This window comes from Penicillium concentricum (genome assembly GCF_028827145.1).
Source record: "Penicillium concentricum strain IBT 3081 chromosome Unknown utg000003l_segment0_segment0, whole genome shotgun sequence".
NCBI lineage: Eukaryota > Fungi > Ascomycota > Eurotiomycetes > Eurotiales > Aspergillaceae > Penicillium > Penicillium concentricum.
Genome location: NW_026622756.1, coordinates 2,352,616 through 2,375,630, shown reverse-complemented (window position 1 = coordinate 2,375,630; position 23,015 = coordinate 2,352,616). Strand labels below are relative to the sequence as shown.

The following is a 23,015-nucleotide window of genomic DNA, read 5'->3' as shown; positions in this document are numbered from 1 at the left end:
GTTAACCACTGCGCCACTAGGCCAATTTTGACTGCAGCCGCACTTCTCTCGTCTTTCTAGGAAAAGCCTACATCTGATATAAGCCATATATTAGGGATTTGATAGTGAATTGTCAAAGCCTGCATTCGCGTGTACCGATTTCTTCCTAACATGACCCAGAAGGATTCGCTGTACTCTATGTTGTAATCCAAACATCCATCTACCACATCCGCTCTCTACCTATAAAACTACCCTGACAGAACCATCTTGCCCTCACTTTGGTATAACGTCACCCTCTCAGTCTCCGACACTTCATCACTCTGTAGCTTCTCGTTTTGGCCATTCTTATAAACAGATAAGAGTGGGATCGTATCATTCTTCCATGTGGGAATCGTAGCTTTGCGAGTCTTCCAAATGGTGCCTAAAACAGTGACAAGACCCAATAACCACACCAGTACCGGAAGAATGATCCATTGCCAATGGATAGAAACATGTGTCATACTCGTCATTGCCTGGCCGGTCGTATTGGAGAGGTTGAAAGAAGACGGCGTATCGCGAATGGTCTTCGACATTGCTTCGGCGACATTATCCATAGCACAATGCATCTGCTTGGCAGTTCCACCCAGGCAACCAGTGATATTCGAAAGTGTGATAAGCTGTATCAAATCTGCACTTGCATATTGATATTGAACGCTCTTGGGTAAAAAGTGGAAACCGAAGGGGTCGAGCTGCGCTCGGCCGGCGAAGAAGTCTTGAAAGAAATATCGTATCGCTGTAAGCGTCCGCTTGTATATCAGAAAATCTTTGTTTTTCTCAACGCCCATCTCCGGCCCCCAGGGGGGATGCATGTGGTAGTTACTACCCATGAAGAGGTTCTCAAAAGATCCGTTTTTCGCTATGCCCAGGGTTTCTTCGTGATAGACGCCCCGCCTGACTGTTGGACGAAAGCTGTGTACAACAGGATCAATGCTGCACTCTATTGCTTGCCATTTAGGCTGTATCTTAGACTCAAGTGCCCATAACTCTTCCACCGGTAGCAGGTTATCTGGGGCCACAAGTTGGATAGGAGGTATGATGCTGTCTGTGTAGATCAAAGGTTCCACGGATCCTATAGAGACTGGCGCACCCCAGAGTGTACCCGACTCCTGAACATAGGCAGAAATATTACTACTGCTATCTTTAAGATAAACAGAGCAGATCTTTGATGATGAATCCAATTTCTGACCCTCTAGGATATTGTCACATTTGGTTTTCAGTCGGTCTGTGATGTTTGTGCAACTCGCCCTCATTTCCAGGGTAGCAATCGGATCCCAGGTACAGTTTCCTGAGCTACAGGTGTACTGTGGAATGTGCCATGGCTTTGTCGGGTCGCTGTTGAATAGCGAATTGTAGATATTAGCTTTCATTGCCGGATCAAGATAGTACGCCGCTATACACGTAGGTTAGTTACATTCAGGTCAACAGAATCCCACACATCCTCTTACCATTATTTAATGGAGGACCTAAGGCGTCGTATACAGGGTTGCTAGACACGATTGCAGTCCCTGCGGGGTCGACAATGAGTTTAGGATAGTAGTGGATCAAATTTTGAACGAAAGGGTCAAAGGCGATCGCAAGGATAACAGCTAGACTGCCCAGGGCTGCAAAATGTCTATATTTGTAAGCTCTAGTCAAGACGCAGCCACGGGGATACATATACATACTTTGCTCGTTGTCTCCAAACTAAGGCTGCGCAACCCCATAGTCCCCGACTGGCCCCATCGAAGATACTCAGATCAACCAAGGGTCGACTCTTTCGTGTGAACCACACCCACTTCAGCTGTCCTATTCCCTCGCTGATAGAGAACAAGACACATCCTTTCGAGACCGTGCTTAACCAGGAGATTACCGAGTTCAGCGACAACGTCCAGCTTGGTTGAGGGCGATCATCGTACTGTGTCAATATCACAACGATCGCGACCAGAAGTGCCGAGGATAAGACCATTGCTAGTATCTCCCAGATAAACAAATCCGAGATAAGTTTCCATATGGTTGGTTTTTCTTTAGATTTGTGATCTGTCGGTACAAGCGGTTCATTTGCTGGTTCGGGATGAGGCTCAACGGGGAGGATCCTGGGCGATTGTGCGGGCGATTGTACAGGTGTGTTCGTCTCTGCATTTCGAGCTTCATTTGAATGTCGGGATACAGGTAGCTCTCTTCTATCTTGGTTTGTGTCCATTTCGAAGACGCATAGATATTAATAAAGAGGTAGTTTTGTAAGGGACTGCCATTAATATTAAGCAACAGTGGTGTAAGACGAGCTAGTTTCGTCTTGGCAATTGGCCCCTGGCTATGAAACAGTCTAAGGCTGTGCGGGGCTATGGCGAGGGATAATTATTGGTAAAATTGTCCTTTGGGGGCCATTTCGTCCCTTTGGGGGCCATTTCGTCTGAATCAATAAGAACTGGGTAGAATACGAATCTTGAGTTTCCAGGGTAATTGCGAAGATATTGCTGAATCCTTGTCAAGGAGAGACTCCCGAGATCAGCCTCACATGCAAATGTTGGGAGATTAAATCAGCCTAAACCTGAAGATTCCGATCAAGTTTCTTCTATGAAAATGTTAGTCTTATTGCCAATATGTTGAAGTGAGTGGAAAGTGGGTGTTGATTTTATACTAGGTATATACGTCCGGCGATCTAACTTGTTCATGATCGACCGTCTTTAAAACATTAACACCTCCAAGTCATATTTATATTTGTGTCGAGATGTGGCGCACTATTTGCGCTCAAGGGACTTTTTGGTTTCCCTTCCCTAGCGGATGAAGAAGATCTTATTAAGGAGAAAGCAATTGTCGTGGAGTTCAGAGATGCTATAGTGAGTGCCCTGACTACATACGCATGGTAATACTTCTACTAATGTTCATCAATAGGCTGTTGATGTCGAGAAAGGGAAGTCTGATGAAACATACTTGTTTTACTTCGGCTCGTGATACATACTTAGTCTTGATAGTGAACGTCTAAATTCAACAATGGTATATTTGCTGGCTTGGCGCAGTGATCAGAAGCAAGATTTTACATCTTAGACTGCTTCTCTGCCGCAAAATATTCCGCGCTCACAGCAGCCTTGATCAACTGATTGGCAATGGCCGTAGGAGGGGGCAATCGCAAGCCGCCCTTGTATTCCGGACCAGCCTGGGCGCTCAAGTCACTTGTACCAATGCGCAGCGCCTCCTCCACCTCTTCAATCTCAAACCACCGCGCATCCTCCAACTCAGGATCGTGCTGTAAAGAGATAGTCTCATGAGAAGGGTCACTGACCTGGGCAATAGCACCAATCATCAGATTGGCCGGATACGGCCAAGGCTGCGAGGAGTGGATAACAACGCGGGACAAAGTGACACCTGATTCCTCCCACACCTCTCTCCGCACAGCATCCTCAATTGACTCGGCTGGCTCAATAAACCCAGCCAAAGTGGAATACCACCCTGGCGGGAACCGCTTAGAGCGCCCAAGCAGGATCCGCTTGCCGTCGGCGGAGACCACTGCCACGATGATAGTCGGATCGGTACGGGGGAAGCAAAGGTTTGATAGCGTAGTACGGGTATTGCACTCCGGACGCTCTTCCGTCTTGGCCTCGGTTGCTCGTGCAACATCTGTCGGCGGACAGGCACGCTTGGTTCCTGCATTCACGGCCAAAGTCCGGTGGCCACATGTGCCACAGAAGATGTTGCGAGTGTTCCAATCCATCAGCGCACGTGCCTGTGCGTAGATAGCAGCTATCCCAACTTTATTAGTTCCCTTTTATCGATGTATACATTTCGCATTTTCATACCTTCATCTGCGGAAAAGGACATGACAACTCGCGCCTGGAAGAAAGACAGTCCCTTCTCCTCCATGGCACCGATCACATCCTTCGCTGCAACCTGCTGCTCTTCGGCGCCCCTAGGGGTCACATCGACTGCGAAATACGGCGTGCCAGAGTATAGCTTCCATGACAGCCCCCTTCCTTGCGACTCTCGTCCAATCCGAGGAATATAAGGGTCGGGTGTGTCTTGCGCGAGTCATAGTTCTTGATCATATCTTCCTCGGAAGTATCGAAGATATCCTGGGGTACAAGCCTGCGCACATCTTCATACTTGGCATAGTGTAGCTGTGCCGGCGACGGAGTCAAGGGTGCTAGGTTGTTCAACAAAACAAACCGGGCCGAAGGGTGCTTCAGGGCTGTTGACAGGAACGGGTGGTCGGAGCGCAAGAACGACAGACGATTGATTGGAGAGCCTGCAAATTCTTTAGCGCTACTTCTCCACATATATAAAGTTGAAGACATCTTTACTGGAGAAGTAATTGACCGTCTCTTTGCCGAAGTGTCGGGACAACATTGAATCCGCGAGCGTATGAGCCGGGTTGGGGATCTGAGGGGTTGTGCTCATTCTGTAAGGGCTAGGTTGCCAATAATAAATGTGTAATATGATAAGTATATCAACAAGAAAAAGATCGGTCAATACTGAGTCTATGTCTATATAAAATATGTATGAAGAAGAACGTGGAATCCAGGACAGTCCTGGTGGACGCCCAGGAGTCGCATTAATCAGCGGCTAGCGGCCCACCTCGGCACCACGTGTACAAACGGATTACACATTTTTGTTCGGAGTTAAGCCGAAAATACCAATAACAGAATATATTACAGTAACTTACAGTCATACCATTACCAGCGAAGCGGGGGAACCTGAGCTCCCCACACACGTGACCACATTCTTTTGACTCTTATCGCCGACGAGCATCTGTGCGAAGCACACGATACGGACGTCTCAGTCATATTCGGCATCATGGGGCACCTGGTCACTCTAGCAACATGGTAAGGCTGACCTACTTAATCCGGATACTCGAAAGCCCCGCGCTAACTCGTTCTAGCTCTTTGAATCAGTGGGCTCTCGACTTTGAGGGCAACGCGGAGCGTATCATTGAGAGTATTAGGCGAGCTAAGGCTGCTGGTGCCACTTTGCGCGTTGGACCAGAGCTCGAGATTACCGGCTATGGAGTTCTGGATGGTTTCCTTGAGGGCGACACCTTCTTGCACTCATGGCAAATGTTTGCCCGCATCATCGATCACCCCGATTGTCAGGATATTGTCGTTGATGTCGGATTGCCGGTTCGCCATCGCAATGTGCGCTACAACTGCCGGTGAGTATCTCCGATACAACTTGTATTGCATTAGCTGACATATACCCTAAAGTGTGATTTTCTACAACCGGAAGATCGTCCTGATTAGGCCTAAGATGTGGCTTGCCAATGGTTCGTTCAATTGCCCTCTATACTTCCGAGAATAGTTGCTAATATTAATTTTTTCCTAGATGGCAACTATCGCGAGCACCGACACTTTACGCCATGGCAGCGTCCACAGGAGGTGGAAGACTACTACCTGGAATCAATTGTTGGAAAGATTACTGGCCAGTACAAGGTTCCATTTGGTGATGCCGTTATCAGCACGAGAGACACATGTCTCGGCCTTGAGACGTGTGAGGAGCTGTTTACCCCTAATGGGTATGTGTTGAACTCTCTGTGTGGATTTGGATGCTAAAAATCGACTCTAGCCCTCACGTTCCATATGGCCTAGCTGGTAAGTCTCAATGTTCAGACAACCGCAATCATTGTCTAATCCGAATCAGGTGTTGAGATTATCTCCAATTCTTCGGGCAGCCACCACGAACTGAAGAAGCTTGACACTCGTATCAATTTGATCACCCAGGCTACCAAACTGGTGAGTGAAAAACGACGCTATAATAGTATAACACTTTTCTTACACCTTACAGAGCGGTGGAATCTATCTTTATGCCAATCAGCAAGGCTGCGACGGTGATCGTCTGTATTATGACGGATGTGCTATGATTGTCGTTAACGGTGACATCGTGGCTCAAGGTTCACAGTTCTCTCTGAATGACGTGGAAGTCGTCACTGCAACTGTCGACATCGAAGAAGTCCGCACCTACCGGTGCAGCGCAAGCCGTGGAATGCAAGCGAGCAAGCAGTCGCCCTATGTCCGCCTTGATCTTGACATCAGACTTTCTCGCCGGGATGAAGATGCCGAGCCTAGCCTCGCGACTGCTCAGCCTATCAAGCCACGGTACCATTCTCCCGAGGAGGAGATTGCTCTGGGGCCTGCCTGCTGGCTATGGGATTATCTTCGGAGATGTGGAGCCGCTGGTTTCTTCCTTCCTCTAAGCGGTGGTATTGACAGCTGTGCCACTGCAACCATTGTGCACTCCATGTGTCGCGAAGTGCTCAAAGCAGTGGGAGAAGGGAACGAGCAGGTCATCATGGATGTCCGCCGGCTGTGTGCGAAGCCAGCAGATTCGGACTGGCTTCCTACCACCACCCAGGAAATTTGCAAGTAAGTCTTACAAGTCTTACAACTGTTGAGCGTCTATCAGACCAAACTTTTCTATCGTCGTAGTATGGGGCAACATTGACCAAATTTGCTAGATCTATCTTCCATACCAGCTACATGGGCACACAAAACTCAGGCCGGGAGACACGAGACAGAGCTACTCGACTGGCCAATGATATTGGGTCTTACCATATTGACTTCAACTTCGATACTGTGGTCACTTCTATCATGAATCTCTTCACTGTTATCACTAACTTCCAGCCTCGTTTCAAGATGCACGGGGGATCTCCTGCGGAGAATGTCGCGCTTCAAAATGTGCAGGCTCGGATGAGAATGGTTCTCTCATACCTGTTTGCCTCGTTACTGCCGACTGTGCGTCAACGCCCTGGTGGTGGTGGCTTGCTTGTTCTCGCATCATCTAACGTTGATGGTAAGTCTATCAAACATGAACATCGTACCTTGTTGAGCATCATCACTAACCGTTATTACAGAATGGTACGCCACATAACTACACTAATTTCCTTCCTGTAACTGACTAAGCCCATCTAGTTTGCGAGGCTATCTCACCAAGTACGATGCCAGCTCCGCCGATGTAAGCATCAGTTTCCACAAGTCCAAGAACCAGTATGTTACAGACTGACCCAAACGACCAGCTCAACCCCATCGGCTCCATAAGCAAAGTCGACCTTAAGAAATTCATTTCCTGGTCCGGCCGAAGCTTCGGCCTCCCGATCCTCGAAGAATTCATCCACGCAACACCCACCGCCGAGCTGGAACCCATCACGCACGACTACGTTCAATCCGACGAAGCCGACATGGGCGTTACGTACGCGCAGCTGGGTGTTTTCGGATACCTGAGAAAGGTCTCCAAGCTAGGCCCGTACTCTATGTACGAGAAGTTGCTCCACATGTGGGGCAACGAGTACAGCCCGCGCGAGATCTACGAGAAGACCCGCCATTTCTTCTACTATTATTCCATCAACAGACACAAGATGACTGTTCTTACGCCTAGCTACCATGCTGAGCAGTACTCGCCGGAAGACAATCGTCATGATTTGAGACAGTTCCTTTGTATGTTTTCTCATTCTTGGGTTCTTGGGTTCTTGGGTTGCGTGCTAACTTTGTTGTAGACCCGCCGTTTACTTGGGCGTACCAGAAGATGGAAGAAAACGTCAAGTACTGGGAATCTAAGGGATGGACTACTGGCAAGGGAGGGAAGAAGAGTGTCAAGGCTGATTAGACGTAGATAGTGTGGGTGTTGGAATTTTCAAGATGTTTTGTGTACCTAGCTTAGGTTTTGCTTGATATTCATGTCTCTATGGCAATTAAGATTGGGTACTTTTATCAATCACAGACTATTTCCCATAAGATATCAAACTAGCTGGGGTTTACTTTTCCGTGCGGCCTTGGGAGGGGAAGGCAATAATTGAATGTACATAGCCAGGCTCGAAACCAGGGTTGGATGTAAATTGCAAAAAGACTAAAAGGGTATCTACATAAGCAGCCGACTATATAAGAACATAAAAACTTCCGTATACTTCGGAGGTTGAACTATGGTTCTTGGCTTTAGCTGCAGTGGGGCTCTTAAGCTTGAAATGACGCCAGCGGCTCAACACAATTGTGTTTGTATAGACATATGCAGCATGTTTGTTAGATTGTTTTCTTCAATTGAATTTAGATGGGAGAAAAAGTAGAGAGTGTCATATATTGTACACTCACATAGAGGAATAGGGAACATGAATAAAGCCACATTGAAAAAAACAAGGCAAAAATACAAAAATACATTGGGGATCACGTGGCGTTGAGTGGGGCTCCCCAACATGTATTCAACTCTGCATTCAACTCTCTCTTCACTTTTTCCAACCTACCGAGGTAGTATCGCTAGTCTCTAACCTTATCATCATGGGCAAGGAAGACATTAACCGCAAGGACATTTCAACTCAGAAGGACTGGGCTGATGATGAGAGCAACCCGTTCGTCGCCTTCCGGCGCTACGCCGATGAGCAGGTCTCCACCATGCTTCAATCTATCACGGGCCTCCCCTCAATGTTGACACAGCCTCACAACGGCCACTGGGATATATTTGTGGATAATCACGGCTATGACAATCGGTTGGCTCGTCAAATAACCGGTGATAATACGAACAGTTATCCAGACCGCGACAGTGAAAGTGGTTATCTGGGCAACGGAGGTGGAGATGATCCACGCAATGGAAATCACTCACCGCGCTGGCCTGAGAGCGATGACCCATCACACTCTCAATCTCAATCCCAGAGAAACTGGTCTAATGGACCATCCGACTTCTTTGGCCTCGATTCCTTCTTCGACCGATTCTGGCTTGAGGACCGCTTCTTCCCCTTTGCATCCCAGCTTCTGCACTCCGGCCACAACCTTCTCGTCCGAGATATGTTCGAGGACACTGACTCGCCAACCTGGCCGATCGCGTACATCATGTTCAGCCCGTACTCGCCTCTCCATCTAGAACAACAAGCACATTACCAAGCACACCGTGAAAAGGGTGTTTTCTCGTCTATCATGTCATCTTTACACCTCAACTCCGACCGTGACCCATCCGAGCCACAATGGCGAGAAGCCTTCGAGGATTTACTTCGACTCGAGAACGATAAGCCGATGCTCGATCGCAATACGTCCGTTACAAGATCCGAGGCCGGAAAGGATTGGATACAAGGGCTTGTGAAAAGAGGCAGCTTGGGAGATAAGTGGAAGTATGTGAATGGCAGAGAGGGCCATCCTTGGTCGGGCATTACGTTCTCCGGTGCAGGCCCAGAGCAGAACCAGTCTCACTCTTGGTCTCTACCCGAGAAAGAGCAATCCGCAGATACGGAGGCTGACAGCGAGCTGGATCTGTATGAGCGCTTCTTGCATGATATCGAAAACCGCGAGCGTGAATTTTTCCGCGGTGCCTCCGAAAGCCCTCTTCTACGTCTCCTCCTCGAGGAGCGACGACAGCAACAGGAAGAACTTGAGAAATACAGACGCAGCCCCCCAAAGCTCGATGAGCACAGCCGTGACGATAATGAGAATTGGATCGATCTTGTGTCTGGCGGAAACAAAAAATCAGTTCCTGAAACAGCCAAGGATTTGCCAACCGAGATCGAGACCAAGCCAACTGAAGCTGAAGCTGTCTTGGAAGCGCAGCCTCGTATCATCTCCACTATGACTCGAACGGAACGCGTGCGGCTTCCTGATGGCTCGGTTGAGAGCAAGATTGTCAACACGAGGCGTTTCGCAGATGGCCGAGAGGAAAGTGACGAATCTGTTGAGGTGTCTCATCCTCAGGAAGGTTACAAGCCTGGATCCGATACGTCGAAGAATGGTTGGTTCTGGAAAGACTAGGACTTTGCGCAATATCTACGATGAACGATCTCCTCCGGCTATGACCTTTAATATGATTCCCTTTTATGTCTAACTCTTCAGCGCGTTTCGATTTATGATTTGCGTGTTCCACTGTTTTCCGGATGCCGTCCCCTTTTATTCCTTGTAATTTGATTCTCTGGTTTCAAGCCACCTGGCTGTGTGTACATTCAATTATTGCCTTTCCCCCTGCCGCGTGGAAAAGTAAATCCTAGCTAGTGTATTTATAACCAGTGACAAGAATATTTGGCATTGAATCAATATGGTAGTCTTCTCAGATGTCTCCTTAAATGTAATTTCGTTTTAGATATTTCTTCCCTTCATCAGGGTTATATATAGCTATAAGGATAAGAAGAATGGGCCCCAATTTTATAATATACGTAGTAAAAACAGCGTAAAATGTATAAAACGACTTTTCAACATATAACATTTGATTTGGTATTAAATGATAACATTCTGGGAGATGTTGCAAAGAAAATATAACAAACATCCTGAACATAGCATGTTCTCCATCTCACATATGCGCCTGTTGGGGCTCCCAAGCTTCATCAAATCCAGTAGACCGGACCCACATCGGTCGATCTCCCTCCTCGACAGTAGAGTCAACAGCTGTGGAGCAGTTAGCAAGGTGACAAATGTGTAATATCAGATCCCGCTGCTTACCTATATTCCCAATCCTAAGCCACATATCCCCCTTGATCGGCATCTCAGGATGTTTGCTCTCATATGCCTGGCAAACATGCTGACCATGCGCCAAAGCCCGTGCAAGCTTAGCCAGATGTCCGTCATCACCGGGGTGGGCGATACTTCGCGCGAATATCTGTGACCAGTCTTCCTTCACGGGATAATTCGCCACCTCATCCAGTAGAAGATCGGGCGTTCCGCGCGAAGTATACATCAGGAGATCGATGCGTCCCTTCCATTCCAGCATGCGCAGCTTGGATTTCTGGTCCAGGAACGGGAGGTTGATAATCTTAGAAAAGAAGATTGACGAATTGACGCAATGGATGAAGAAGAAATCAATCCTCATCTCCCTGGTTGGACGCTGTGCGGCACTGGTATAGTAGGCTGAGATGAATTTAGCAATAGTTCCTCACTCACATCACTCATAAAACACCGGAAGGTACATGTACTTCCAAGGACTTACCGACTGTATTGATCATATCCGCCAACCGCTCCTCCGCCTGGTCCTCGGACACAGTAAATTGAGAAGCATACTTGAGCATCTGCTCCGGTGCTCTGTGAAGGACTCCATCCTTGATCTTGTTACCGTCAGACCACTTAACGCTCTCAATAAGAGCCTTATCCGCGCGCATCTCATTCAAGAGTTCTAGCAGCGACTTCTGTCCGGGCTTTCCAATACCCCCAGCCATTTTCTCAGCGGGTAAGAAGAACGCACGACCAAGCCAGTCATCGTGCACAGCTGCCTGTGCAAGTCCTTGAGCTACAATGGCAGGCTGGTTGAATTCTATACCGAAACCGAGGTGGATGAGGGGGTGAATGAGACCTGGATGGATTAGCCCGGAACATGAAATATCAATATAACCCATAACGAGAAGAGAACTCTTACCGCCAAACAACCGACACATCATACTCTCCGCTCGCTCATCGCCGGCGAAGACATACTCCTTCAGAACCTCGGCAACGCCCTTTGCGTCGATCTCATGTTGGAAGAAAGCTAGGTAGTTAGGGTAGTGTTCTTCCTTCCCGGCGTACTTCTGGAATTCAGCAACATCATGCATGGATTGAACGATATCTTGGCTGGCTGGGAGGGCGGGTCTTTGATAGCTCTTATTCCGCCCATAGCAAGCCTTGATATCCTCTGGTGATGCACCAAGAGCGTAGATACTAAGAAGTTGATGAGGTATGTGATCTGTGTTTGCATTAGATATAGTTCTTGGCGAGGATGTCTGAAACATACTATGGAACCTCTGCTCATTGAAGAAGACGTGGTGTGTGGCCAAATCATCCTGCAAGATCTCGCTCACTGTTCGCGCAGAGTCTTCCCTCACATTTGAGCTGTAGATGCCCGAGTCTGTCACCGGTGACAGCTGGATATTAGTAGCGGTGGCCATTGTGGATGGAGTAGCGCGGAACAGGTTCCCGGTGGAACTATACGAGCTGTACTGCGCGGCTAGTCGCGGAAAGGGTAGAGTAGGAGATGTTGAAGCAGAAGAGCAGGTTGTTTGAAATGTTGAATATCGACTGGGATAGTAGCGAGTACTATTCAGAATGAGAAGCTGAGACTGTGTTGTTGTAGGCTTTGATCGGAACAAATGTTGTTTGTGACACTGTAAAGGGCGGAGAAGCATGTCCTTTATATAGCTCCCATCTGGTATATAGTAAGAACCTGTACAACTGTCAGAGCTAGCCAGTTCTCCAGGTAATTTGATAGCCTATCACGATCGTACAATTATTCAGAAACAAAAAAGGCGGAGAAATCGGGCCTGGGGATTTCCCGTCATGACCAACGTCATGGGCCTAGACACCACTAAGGTGGAGGCGTTAGTTATCCAGACCGGTCCTGCTGACTTAATTGATTATAAAGGTTCGAGGTCTAGCCCTACTCTATAACACATAACACATAACGTGTCTTTTTTTATATTTCTGTTTTTAGATGATAATTCGGGGGTATCTGTCATTCTGGGGTGCATAAGAAACGTCAACTACGCGCCCAAAGAAACCCAAAAAAGACAGCAACACATCTACTCCTCGGTCTCCCTCTCCTTCTTGCGACGTTGTCGGTCTCGTTCCATCTTCTTGAACAACGGGTGATGCCCCTTATCCTTAAGCTGCTTGTTCCTGCTCTTGTTGTACTCGATATAAGCCATATCCTCACCACCAGCCAGACCGCTAAGGGTGGTAGCACTGCGTTTAGCACCGCCTTTCTTGGATGTCACTCGTTTGCCAGAGCGCATTGAGAACAGATCATCATTGACCTGTTCGACGTCGGCCGATGACTCATTCTGCAACATGACTTCTTGTAGAAGCTCGCGGCGTTCCGCTGGCGTCGAGTACGAGAGTCCTTCGTAATTATCTATGCCCTGGAGATGGGTGATGACCTTGAAAGCATAACCCTGATCGATCAGGAATGCCTGGCGTTTGGCCGAGTAAACCATCTCATTAGTGTCCTTGGACACGAGCGAATAGAAGAAAGCATTGAAGCCCTCGTCGTTTCGACGCTTGGCTCGCAGGATTCGTCCCAGGCGCTGAGCCTCCTGACGACGTGAACCGTAGTGAGACGAGATCTGAATCAGACAAGTGGCCTCGGGTAGATCGAGTGAGGTATCACCAATCTTGGACAAGAAGATGGTGTTGACCTGCTCATTGTGTTGGAAATTCTCCAAGATACGCATGCGCTCATTTTGAGGAGTTCCACCGTAAATGTAAGCCTTGTTCAGCTTGAGCGCATATCGCTCGAGAGCGTAGACATTGTCAGAAAACACGATGATCTTATCGCCGCGCTTCTCGTGGAAATCGATCAGGAACTGACACGCTTGGAACTTGCGAGGGTTCATGATGTATAGCAGAGCTTGTTTCCTGGAACTTTCCCGCAGATACTCCGAGTAGAACTCGGTCGTCATCGGGCACCACACTTCGGCACACTGGACCTTGGCGATGTGGCCCTGTGCAGCAAGTTCCATCCAGTTTGCTTCGTAGAGTTTCGGTCCGATCAAGAAGTTCAAATCTTTGATCTTGTCGTCCTCACGAAGTAGTGTTGCAGTGAGACCAAGCTTGCTCTGTGCGGCAATTGCGGATGTGACCTTTCGGAACATCGATGCCGGCACGACGTGCACCTCGTCGAGAATCATCATACCCCATTCTCTCGATTGAAGCCAGTCCATCATCTTCTGGGCATCATAAGACCGTGCACGGGTCTGTGACACCATTGAGTATGTGGACACGATGATACCAGTTGATCGCTTGAATTTTTCTTTATGGTCCGATGTGAAGATGGCGATATCACCCGGGTCGATGGTTGTCCATCGCAAGAACTCGTTTCGCCACTGAACCACGGACATGGAACTGGTGCAGAGGACAATAGTGCCTTTCTTGATGGTCGCCGCGGCAGTGATACCCACGAGGGTTTTACCAGCACCACAAGGAAGCACAATGATACCACTCTTGGCTCGCCCGTTACCGAACATTTTACTTAAGCTCTTCTCCTGGTAGGACCGAATCCGCGCAGCGGGTTTCAAATCCATGTCCAGATTTGGATTGACTGTGTCTCCTTGGAAATCATACTCTTCCAAGGCAGGACATCCGATCGATTGGCAGCGGGCCTTGACCACTTCGACACCAGCAGCGGGGATTTCGAAACTGTACGTGGTTGCTTCTTCAGTCTCATCCTCGCCAATGTCGTCGATGCCATAGTTCACGGCTCCTCCTTCTTCAGTCTCATCTCGAGCTATGGCAGCAGCAGCCTCCTGTTGAGTGGTCTCTCGTACACCAGCTGCATCTTTCGTTCCAGGAATGACAAGACCACCCATTTTCGGAGCAGCCCGTTCAATAATTCCTTCGGTATTATCCATTCTCTGGGGACCAATCACTTCATCTTTCAGCAATCGCTGAAGCATTTCAGGATCTGTCGTTTCCACGTAGTATCGATTATGCCTCAACACCATCTTGATTTTTCCGTATGACTTTGTGAACTCGATAATGAACGTGCGAATACTTTCGGGCAGTGGCGTTTTCGACAGACGGTCCAAGAACTCAACAATATCCTGCGGTTTGAGACCGACCGAGACCGCCGCATATAAACTGTGTCCGGTCAAGCGATATTCATGCAGATGGGTCGGACGGGAAAGCGGTTCCGCGATGGTGGTCAGGAAATCTTGGGCCTGGGGTGCCAGCGGGGAGAAGCTCTCGAGGGTGATTGTGCCTTTCAAAGGTTCGATCCATAACGGCCGGTTGTAGTGGTCGCGCTTGAGCGGGAGCGAAGAAAGATCTTTGTATCCAAATCTGGGGTCCGTCTTCTCCACCTGGTTCTTCTTGCCGAATGCCTCGAGAGAGAACTTATTGACGACCGCTTTAGGCTCCAATTTTAGTCTCTGGTTCACTTTAGGTGAGCAGACTGCCACACTATACCTTTCAAGCTGGATTCCTCCGGTAACTCTTCCTGGTCTGAGTATTCATCGCTGCTGGAAATATCGATGTCGGGAACTGGTGTGGCTCGTTTTGAAGCACCGCTAGACCGACCGGCTGGATATAATTAGTCACCTGACGTTTGGAGATATGCACCGGAGACTTACTGTCGGCCGCTTTGCGTTTGGGAGGCATATTTGGACTGGTTCAGTGAGACAAACAAATGAATGTGCTGAGCAGATAGTATCGCAGTAAGTGAGCGTCCGGTGAGACGGAGCGACGCCCCCGTTGAAGGTATCTCACTCCAGCATGGAACCAAGATGCTGCGCCGGATGAACAGGCGGCGGAAAAAAAGATCGACGGTTTATTGCGGAGTAGCGAGATAAGTGTCGGTGCGACAGAAAAGTAATCCTCAGTGGAGGTGGGATGTCGCCGAGAGCGACGATATATATATGATGGAGAAAACGATCAAGGCAGAAGTCGTCCTTATTTCCCAAAGACGATGCGCCGGTTGATAAGCCTTCGCCTGAGGCACCAATTACATTGGTCCGTGCGTAGCCGCTCAACTGACGTAGAGCATCCTTTTCCCGATGTCGGTTGCTTCACACACCTAACTACCGAATTGTACATCATGAATACAGTAATTTCCTCTGTCCAATGCCTCTTGAATCTTGCTAATTATGTTGCCTTCTAGATCCGATCTACCTGGTGAGCGAAGATACCTCTATCTGAATGAAAAAACGAACCCGGAACATAATTACTGATGTGGCTCTCACTTGAACAGGATGGGCTGGGGCACCCTTTGCCTTGGTACGTAACCTATCAATTGCTGGCTAATGACTAGTACCAAATCCAGCACTGATATGTAAAGACTAACCACATCCCTACAGCTGGCGGCGGAGCGTACTATTTCGCAAAGCAATCCATCAACGCCGACCGACAAGCCCGATTTGAAGCCGAAGTCAAGCGCAAGGCCCAAATGAAGCGTATGGAGGACGAGCATAAGCGCCAAGCGCAAGTGCCCACATCAACCCCGGGAAACACTAGCTCGAAGCAAGCAAGCATGGCACGATTCCAGAACGCCCCCGATGACGCCGCCTTGCCTAGTGTCGAAGCTTCTCACGATCCGGCGCCCACTCGGCACGAACCCTTGACCGAGACCGAGCGTGTGCTGGAAAAGGGGAAGTACGAAACGGCACAGCCCTACCGTCCTCCGAGTGGGAACCGGTTTAGCTGAGCGGCTGGCCGCGTTGTATATTTCGATACGGAATTCTCCGTACGCAAACTGAAAAATAGAGGATTGTGGGATAAAGTGGATAATATGGAGAGAGTTCCTCAGACTCGATCTACTTTGTACTACATTTGGTTCGTTCGATGGTAACATCTCACTCGAGATGCGAGTCAATTTAATAATGAATCAATTCGCGCAAAGTTGGCTATCTAATGATCCCCGCATTTCATAGCGATGAGGTCTAACCATCTCCACTCTCAATAGTAACAATGTATCGTAAAAGCATAGAGCCAAAAGAGAACCAAACGCCGAATTCCAAACTCCTTGGGCATAATGCATCATATCGCAAGCGGGTTGTGTGTCAGTGCCTGCACCGACAGTCAAGATTCCAAGTCAACAGCTTAGCGACTAGCGCGCATGGAAGCAAAGTGGGGGGTTCCTATATGTCAAGTTAGTTTCTCCACACCAGCTTGTATTGCAAAAGCATAATGTGATACATTTTCAAGACTTACTTGGCGCTAGTAGCTATGCCCGAGCTCCGCTGTCGCGAGCTTTCCAGAGCAGGTGGGACAAATGGAAGTACCACACCGGATACTATGCAACCCATAGCGACAGCGCGAGCAGCACGAGAGTCAGGACGAGGACGGTGAGCCGAGAAATGACGGATGGAGGGGCGGGCGATTTGGGATGCGATGGAAGCCATATTGTAGAATAAGCTTGAGAGTGTGGTTTTGGTGGATTTTCAACTTATTTTGATTTCAAAGTTGGTTTTTTTCAGTGTAGACTATAAAATTAGAAGAGAAAATAGATAGAGAGAATTTATATCAAAACATAGTCAGGCCATGTAATTGCGCAAGTGGTCCGGGGGGCGGGGCATATGGCCTGATCCTCGATGAGAACATTCATCCGTGATCAGGCGGGATCGGCACTTGTCTTGAAAGCCCATGTCTACTAGTACAGAGTAAATTAAAGGCCTTACGCCATCGCGGGGTCTCAAGTCGCAAGGGTTTTAGTGCTTGGACTTCGCGTTAACTGCGGATATAGACCGGTTCCGAATGAATCTATTAGATCCGATAAACCAAACCTGAGTTAGATAAATCTGATAACCTGAAAGAGATAACTTGAGGGATATGTAACCTAAGGTGGCAGCTAAACCTGACATGTAGGTCCTAATAAACCTCATCATGGATATCTATGAATTGCCCAATATCCAACGTTACTACATGTATCTATGGATATTGTACTCCATTTTAGTTATGGCCAAATGTATAGTTGAATTATGTCACTTCTGTAGTGTTATTCACGGGTGTATTCAACTCCGAGTCCTCATGAACGGGTGAAATTGTACTCCGTACTAAGCATTGAAATAGAGACGATTTGGTGCGGAGTATGAAGTATGAGTAGACGCTTTTAGGAAGGCCATATCCTTAATAAGCAGGCGGTCTAAAAGGCGGTCTACATACTGAGGCGCGTCCTGTTCTCCGATAGAGGTGGAATGGACGTATAGAAGATCACGTGCGATAAAAGCTTCGATAAGGAAGACGACCAAAGGTTGAATATGTTCGACTCTCTTTTCCTCTCTCCTCATATCACTGACCATGGCGACGCCTCTTAGTGTTGTTATTCCCAAGGCTGCATTTGCAGCCTGTCTGCTACGTCCGGACCCTACTTCGGTTCCTCACGATGAGATAAGCGACTTCCACACCTGCCTTGAGCGCGCGCTGTCGCATTGTTCCCCAGTCAACATTCAGGTCTGAGCCTAAGTCACCTCTGTTACCTCTCACGTCCCCACTTACTAAACAGCTCCCCCAAACAGACTTGTAAAGCGTGGTTGCTTCGATTCGTTGCCTTTTCATCTAATAGGGTAAAGGGTCTGGTTAACTACCTGGAAGCTCTCGCAGCATCCTTGCACCCACAGCCCACTGGATCCAAAGTCTCACCAAAGCGCCAGCGTCTCCACATCCTTTATTTGCTCAATGATCTGTTGCATCATTGCAAATACCACCTAGGCACCAGTTCCACCTTCTCCACAGTTAGCGGGTCCCTGCAGCTGCATCTCGTCAACTTGGTCGGCTACGCAGCGACCTGTGATCGCCAAAAGAATCCACGACACCATCGACGGCTAGATGATCTGCTAGATATTTGGTCTGAGCACGAATACTTTCATCCCGAGTTGGTCAACAAGCTTCGAGAAGTTGTGACCATGGGGGCCCCTCCGCCTTCCAACGATGCGGCCAACGATTTAAACCCAGCGAAGAAGTCCGGCAAGGATGCCCCATTTATCGTGCCATCTACACATGGAGATCCATCCACGCCTTGGCACGAAGTTCGTGCGGGCAACATTTATCCTCATATTATTCCCAACTCGACTATTCCCATCCAACCTGATTCCTTAAAACCGATAAAACTCCTAGCAGGTCCCGCCGACCAAAAGACGGTAGACGCCCTCAAAGCCTTTTTGGCTGATGTGAACAAGCTCTACGACCCGGAGACTCTCTGGGATGATAAACATGACATTGACGAGCTGGGCCAGACAGTCATGCGGGGTGAGAACACCTCCGATATCCTCGATGGCCAGCACTACTACGGATGGTCCCTCGAGTTCTGTCAGCCCGCAGATACAGATACCGAGGACTCGCGCGACCGCAGCCGCAGCCGCAGTCCTAGTGGATCACGAACTTATCGCAAGCGACGCTACAGTGATAGCTCTAGCAGTCAGTCCGAGCCAGAATCTCCAAGACAAGGTTTCCGTCAACGCCGTGATGCGCGATCTCGAAGCCGTTCCCCGCGCCGTTCTCCGCGCCCTTTACGCAGTCGTGAAAGCTCTTACACACCTCGCGAAACCTCACACTTCCCGCCTCCTCATCAACCTCAACATCCCTCCGCACCCATCAGCTCCTTCCCCCCTGCTCATCCCCCCACTGGACAGTATGTCCATCATACTATGGGCCCTAACACTGGCTATCCCCAAGCACCGGCACCCAACTACGGATCTTGGCCTCCGCCTCCCCCTCACTCGCATATGCCAACAATGCCCTTCCCTCCACCCGGACCCGCCTCCTCATCAGCTTTCCCTCCTCCATACCACCATCCTCCTTCTATGCCGCAGGGACAGAACCAAGGACAGGGATACGGGGTGCCCGCGGGCCAGTATCACTTCCCTCCTCCTTATTCTGGGGGTCAGCAGGGTGGACCATGGGGACCTCCTCCTCCTCCTCCTCCCCAGGGCGGACGAGGCTGGCAATAAACATTTGCACATGAGACGATGTAAGAGTTATGCTTGAAATGGAATCGGTGGAAATGCCTTGGTCTTTCCAATACTGCGGTTTGTATGATTACGGTCCCGGCGCCGCAGCGGGATATTCATGTTGATTTAAAACAAATGTGAAAGAGTACATGTACATGTAATGACTGTTGCATTTATCTTGCTGTAGATATCCACCATGCAAATCGGCGATTGGATTAGATTCAAACACCCAGCATATATATATATCAGATGAGAAAGTCTCCGGGAGTCCATTTGATGGATTAGCAGAGAAAACTAAACAAATCGACAACTGCTTATAGAAGTATGTGATTTAAGGCATGACCCGGGGATCAGACCAATAATTATAGCAGGGGCTTTTTACCAAGGACTAGATCCAATTAGGTTGGACATCTGTGAACCATGAAGAGCCGCAACTTGAAAAGGTGCGATGCCTAATCAAAGACTTTCCAAGGTTGGTTATACATAGAAAAGTCTTAAACACAAAGTATTTGTTTCCGCCTGTTTCTGCTGTCTATCTACACAACTGAACAGGAGGAGAAGATATCTTAAAGACATCACAAGGCCGCATACGCGGCCCTCTACTCTTGTAGAGCGTCGGTAGGCAACGAAAGTTCTCATGAAAATAATAGGAAGAGAACATGAGACTTACCTGGTTCGGAAATCATGAAAAACAGAAAAAGCTAGAGAATATAAACCCAGAAGCAAGAGGCAAGAAAAAGGTATCAAAGACCCCAAAGCAGATGCTACATAAAGTCAAGAGGGCACCTAACCTAGTAGGCTAGTCAAAAGGGTCTCAATCTACAATTCTATTGCACTGACGTCAATTTGTCTCAGATTGTAAGCCTTGTTTCAGCCACCAATCCGAGGATGATTTGATAAATGGAAAAGAAAAAAAAACATAAAACATATAGGCTATGGAGCTAAGCTTCTATATTTCCCAATCGAGCCATAATTGTAATACGGACTACACTACTATCTCTATCCAAAAGAAAGGAAACGAAAACAAATAGAAAGAAAGACAGATTTGTTCCGGTTTGATTGCGCATAAATGTACAGGTCATCAATAGCCAACAAGGCTAGGTGGTATCGTAACAGGGTATTGTTCTCTCGAGGGACAGTCCAGTATCCACGACTCGGAGAGATGGTTTGTCACATGAAACCAAAAGACATAAGAAATAAGAAGGGAAAAAAAGAGAAATCGCTCGCAAAAAAGTACAAAGACATAATGTACAGGCCAATACTCCTTCACAGAAGGAATATCAAGCAGAAGGGATGATCCCTTACCCAGACTCCAGGAGAATGGACAGTGTTCGAGAAATTTTCGAAACGGTAATGAAATATCGTTTGTAGACTGCCCTCCAGTCCAATGGGAAACTCCAATATGGTCACAGTTGACAAGAATGACAAGGGAGAGTCATCCTAGGTAGTCAAGACCTATTTGATGGAACACACAGTGAAACAATGCGTGATCTGGCCCCGAAAGCCATCGATGAAGTTGGACAACAGAGAAAGGACATGTCCTGAAAATGCTATGCAAAGGCAAAAAGTTCGTAGAAGGGGTTGGGGGGTGGAAAGGACCATTTCGCAGACGCCGACGAGTCTTGAGGGCATAGAGAAATCAAACTCCAAAAAATCACAATATCGCTTGAAAGCAGGCACGCTATCCCGCGCGAATCTCTTAAAACTCCGCATGGGCATTGACGGAAAATGTAAGCGGTTGCTGATGGTCATAGGGCCATCCTCGCCAATGCCCTAGTAGGTATCGTTAATGCTAGATCACGGGCTTGGGTGGAATGGCAATCGCTGAAGACTTTCGTTAGCCTTGTTGTACTTTGAAGCTGTCAAATAAAAGCAGATGCATACCTTAACACAGGGCGCAGCCCTAATATCCAGAGGACTTAGCCTCGGCCATGTCGCGGCCACCATGCTTGGTCTCGACATTGCTGACAGACGTGTAAGATCCATTGCCCTGTCGGGACATACCGCTGGTAGGGGTGATGCTAAAACCACTCTTGCTGCTGCTCTGGCTTCCACGGCGAGACTCGTCCATGTCAACGAAGGAAGACATTTGGCGCTGGGTGTATTGTAGCATGGAGCGGTTGTAGTCCTCCAGCGAGGCACGAGAGGGATCAAGCGATTGGTAAGGTTCGATGTGAGTCTCACTGGTCATGTTGTCCACGTTGCCAGAGTTGGGGAACATGGCGTCGATGTTTTCAGTTGCCTGTTGCATTGGGACGGCGTGAGTCATGGTGGGAAAATGTCTAGTGGTAAGATAGTCAGCCTAGGTTGCAGGAATAGCGGCACGAGTGCTGATTAATAGCATCATGCTGGGTGGTTGTAATATGCGGATAGGGATGAGGCTGATGTATAGGACGATCATGAAGTGGATGGGTTGTGGGTGCGTGGAGAATCCAGTGGTATCAGTCCCTGTCATTTCAACATTGCTCACCTGTGTCGGAAAATTCAAGATCTAACCAGTTTGGCTGGTTATGTTGGATAATAATGGTACTGAGAGTCACGGGTATGCAAGGTAATGTGTGTGGAAATCAGATGGTATGTATGTCGTCCGGGCCGAGGATAGAAAATGTCAAAGGGGAAAGTGTTATGGGGCAGATTCAGGAGTTAGGGCATATACAAAGAACAATTGGATCCAATTTGCGAGGAAGGTTATATATAAGACACCGATGACTCCACAAGGGAGTATGAAATCACATCGGCGGATAGTGGAAGATGGCAAATGCACTCAAGTTTGCAGCCTCTGATAGGTCAATAACCTGCCCAATATCTCCTTCGAGCATCCATGGTAAATACACAATATCTCCACCGATTACACCGAGCGGAGTATGGTGACATAATTGGCCGAAAGGGGTTTGGAGGAGGGGGGAGGATATTTTCTCCTAGGCGATATCATAAGAAGCATCATAAAACCCCAGCCCTCATAGTATTTGTCAGTGATCATAGTCAACCTATGGATTAAGTCGTAGAGCACAGTGTGGAGTCGAACCAGCGTCAGTGGACGTTATGAACCAACTAATATCCACTTGCGCACGGAGACTGGTGAACTCTGAAAGCAATATCATCAGTGTTCCACTTGTGGATGGGTCACTGTGTTCCGATGAGGTCACTGGGGAATGTGAACCATTCGGAGCCGGAGGCGTTTTGAGATCGGCATAACCACCATCCGGTCCCCTGCAGATCTTCGCCTGACATCCACAGGACGAATCATAATTGGATTCTCACAGGATTTTGAGGGGCGAGGCCTATCTCGCATTCTGCGTCGCAACGGGATAGGGTCTCTTTGGGAAGGAAAATGTGGACATTCCTGGTGGAGACAAGTGGTAAGCACGCTTTTACTTGGTACTCCTCGGATCAGGGTATACAATATAGTAGTGGAGGAGGCCTGGATACATTGATTCAAACTAAACCGATAATCAGCTCGAAATGCATATCAAATCAATGCAATTTATGTGACTCAAAAGTAGTAAGTAAATGCGTCAGCAATAAAAAGAAAAAGGTGCCGTAGCTGAGGCTCAGATCGAAGCTATGCCGTCATACCCCTAGACATCGGGGCGACCCGAGCAATCGATTTGCTGTGCTTCGGCCATCGGCCACATTATCCCGAACATCGCCGGTCATGGAAATGTCAAACGAATTCAGAGTACCGAGACTTTGATTATCAAAAGTGGAACGTCTGATAGTGAGCTTGTGAGGT

General features: G+C 48.3%; 10 protein-coding genes across 10 annotated transcripts; 4 read left to right on the top strand and 6 right to left on the bottom strand.

Moving 5' to 3' along the window:
- Positions 1-227: 227 nt before the first annotated feature.
- N7517_008739 (DUF3176 domain-containing protein) lies at positions 228-2,197 on the bottom strand (the record flags this gene model as incomplete). The annotated part of the gene is made up of 3 exons (XM_056726468.1): positions 228-1,408; positions 1,464-1,630; positions 1,683-2,197. The coding sequence occupies 3 exons, from the start codon at positions 2,195-2,197 to the stop codon at positions 228-230; spliced, it is 1,863 nt and encodes a 620-aa protein (XP_056577319.1).
- Positions 2,198-3,031: 834 nt separating this feature from the next.
- Positions 3,032-4,389, bottom strand: N7517_008738 (NAD(+) diphosphatase; the record flags this gene model as incomplete). The annotated part of the gene is made up of 4 exons (XM_056726467.1): positions 3,032-3,735; positions 3,792-3,917; positions 3,956-4,237; positions 4,293-4,389. The coding sequence occupies 4 exons, from the start codon at positions 4,387-4,389 to the stop codon at positions 3,032-3,034; spliced, it is 1,209 nt and encodes a 402-aa protein (XP_056577318.1).
- A 396-nt stretch (positions 4,390-4,785) lies between these two features.
- On the top strand, positions 4,786-7,584 carry N7517_008737 (glutamine-dependent NAD(+) synthetase; the record flags this gene model as incomplete). The annotated part of the gene is made up of 11 exons (XM_056726466.1): positions 4,786-4,814; positions 4,871-5,140; positions 5,193-5,251; positions 5,311-5,500; positions 5,551-5,576; positions 5,626-5,717; positions 5,770-6,347; positions 6,440-6,774; positions 6,902-6,936; positions 6,998-7,415; positions 7,475-7,584. The coding sequence occupies 11 exons, from the start codon at positions 4,786-4,788 to the stop codon at positions 7,582-7,584; spliced, it is 2,142 nt and encodes a 713-aa protein (XP_056577317.1).
- A 662-nt stretch (positions 7,585-8,246) lies between these two features.
- On the top strand, positions 8,247-9,701 carry N7517_008736 (uncharacterized protein; the record flags this gene model as incomplete). The annotated part of the gene is made up of 1 exon (XM_056726465.1): positions 8,247-9,701. The coding sequence occupies one exon, from the start codon at positions 8,247-8,249 to the stop codon at positions 9,699-9,701; it is 1,455 nt and encodes a 484-aa protein (XP_056577316.1).
- Positions 9,702-10,233: 532 nt separating this feature from the next.
- On the bottom strand, positions 10,234-12,031 carry N7517_008735 (questin oxidase family protein; the record flags this gene model as incomplete). The annotated part of the gene is made up of 5 exons (XM_056726464.1): positions 10,234-10,328; positions 10,383-10,787; positions 10,867-11,226; positions 11,290-11,592; positions 11,641-12,031. 5 exons carry the CDS (start codon positions 12,029-12,031, stop codon positions 10,234-10,236), a joined length of 1,554 nt encoding a protein of 517 aa, XP_056577315.1.
- Positions 12,032-12,424: 393 nt separating this feature from the next.
- Positions 12,425-14,999, bottom strand: N7517_008734 (TFIIH/NER complex ATPase/helicase subunit SSL2; the record flags this gene model as incomplete). The annotated part of the gene is made up of 3 exons (XM_056726463.1): positions 12,425-14,748; positions 14,808-14,921; positions 14,972-14,999. The coding sequence occupies 3 exons, from the start codon at positions 14,997-14,999 to the stop codon at positions 12,425-12,427; spliced, it is 2,466 nt and encodes an 821-aa protein (XP_056577314.1).
- Positions 15,000-15,435: 436 nt separating this feature from the next.
- N7517_008733 (uncharacterized protein) lies at positions 15,436-16,041 on the top strand (the record flags this gene model as incomplete). Its single annotated transcript, XM_056726462.1, has 4 exons — positions 15,436-15,444; positions 15,499-15,512; positions 15,589-15,614; positions 15,695-16,041. The coding sequence occupies 4 exons, from the start codon at positions 15,436-15,438 to the stop codon at positions 16,039-16,041; spliced, it is 396 nt and encodes a 131-aa protein (XP_056577313.1).
- Positions 16,042-16,443: 402 nt separating this feature from the next.
- Positions 16,444-16,738, bottom strand: N7517_008732 (uncharacterized protein; the record flags this gene model as incomplete). The annotated part of the gene is made up of 2 exons (XM_056726461.1): positions 16,444-16,474; positions 16,548-16,738. 2 exons carry the CDS (start codon positions 16,736-16,738, stop codon positions 16,444-16,446), a joined length of 222 nt encoding a protein of 73 aa, XP_056577312.1.
- An 895-nt stretch (positions 16,739-17,633) lies between these two features.
- On the top strand, positions 17,634-19,282 carry N7517_008731 (RNA polymerase II-binding domain-containing protein; the record flags this gene model as incomplete). Its single annotated transcript, XM_056726460.1, has 2 exons — positions 17,634-17,786; positions 17,852-19,282. The coding sequence occupies 2 exons, from the start codon at positions 17,634-17,636 to the stop codon at positions 19,280-19,282; spliced, it is 1,584 nt and encodes a 527-aa protein (XP_056577311.1).
- Positions 19,283-21,185: 1,903 nt separating this feature from the next.
- N7517_008730 (uncharacterized protein) lies at positions 21,186-21,551 on the bottom strand (the record flags this gene model as incomplete). Its single annotated transcript, XM_056726459.1, has 1 exon — positions 21,186-21,551. One exon carries the CDS (start codon positions 21,549-21,551, stop codon positions 21,186-21,188), a length of 366 nt encoding a protein of 121 aa, XP_056577310.1.
- Positions 21,552-23,015: the final 1,464 nt, after the last annotated feature.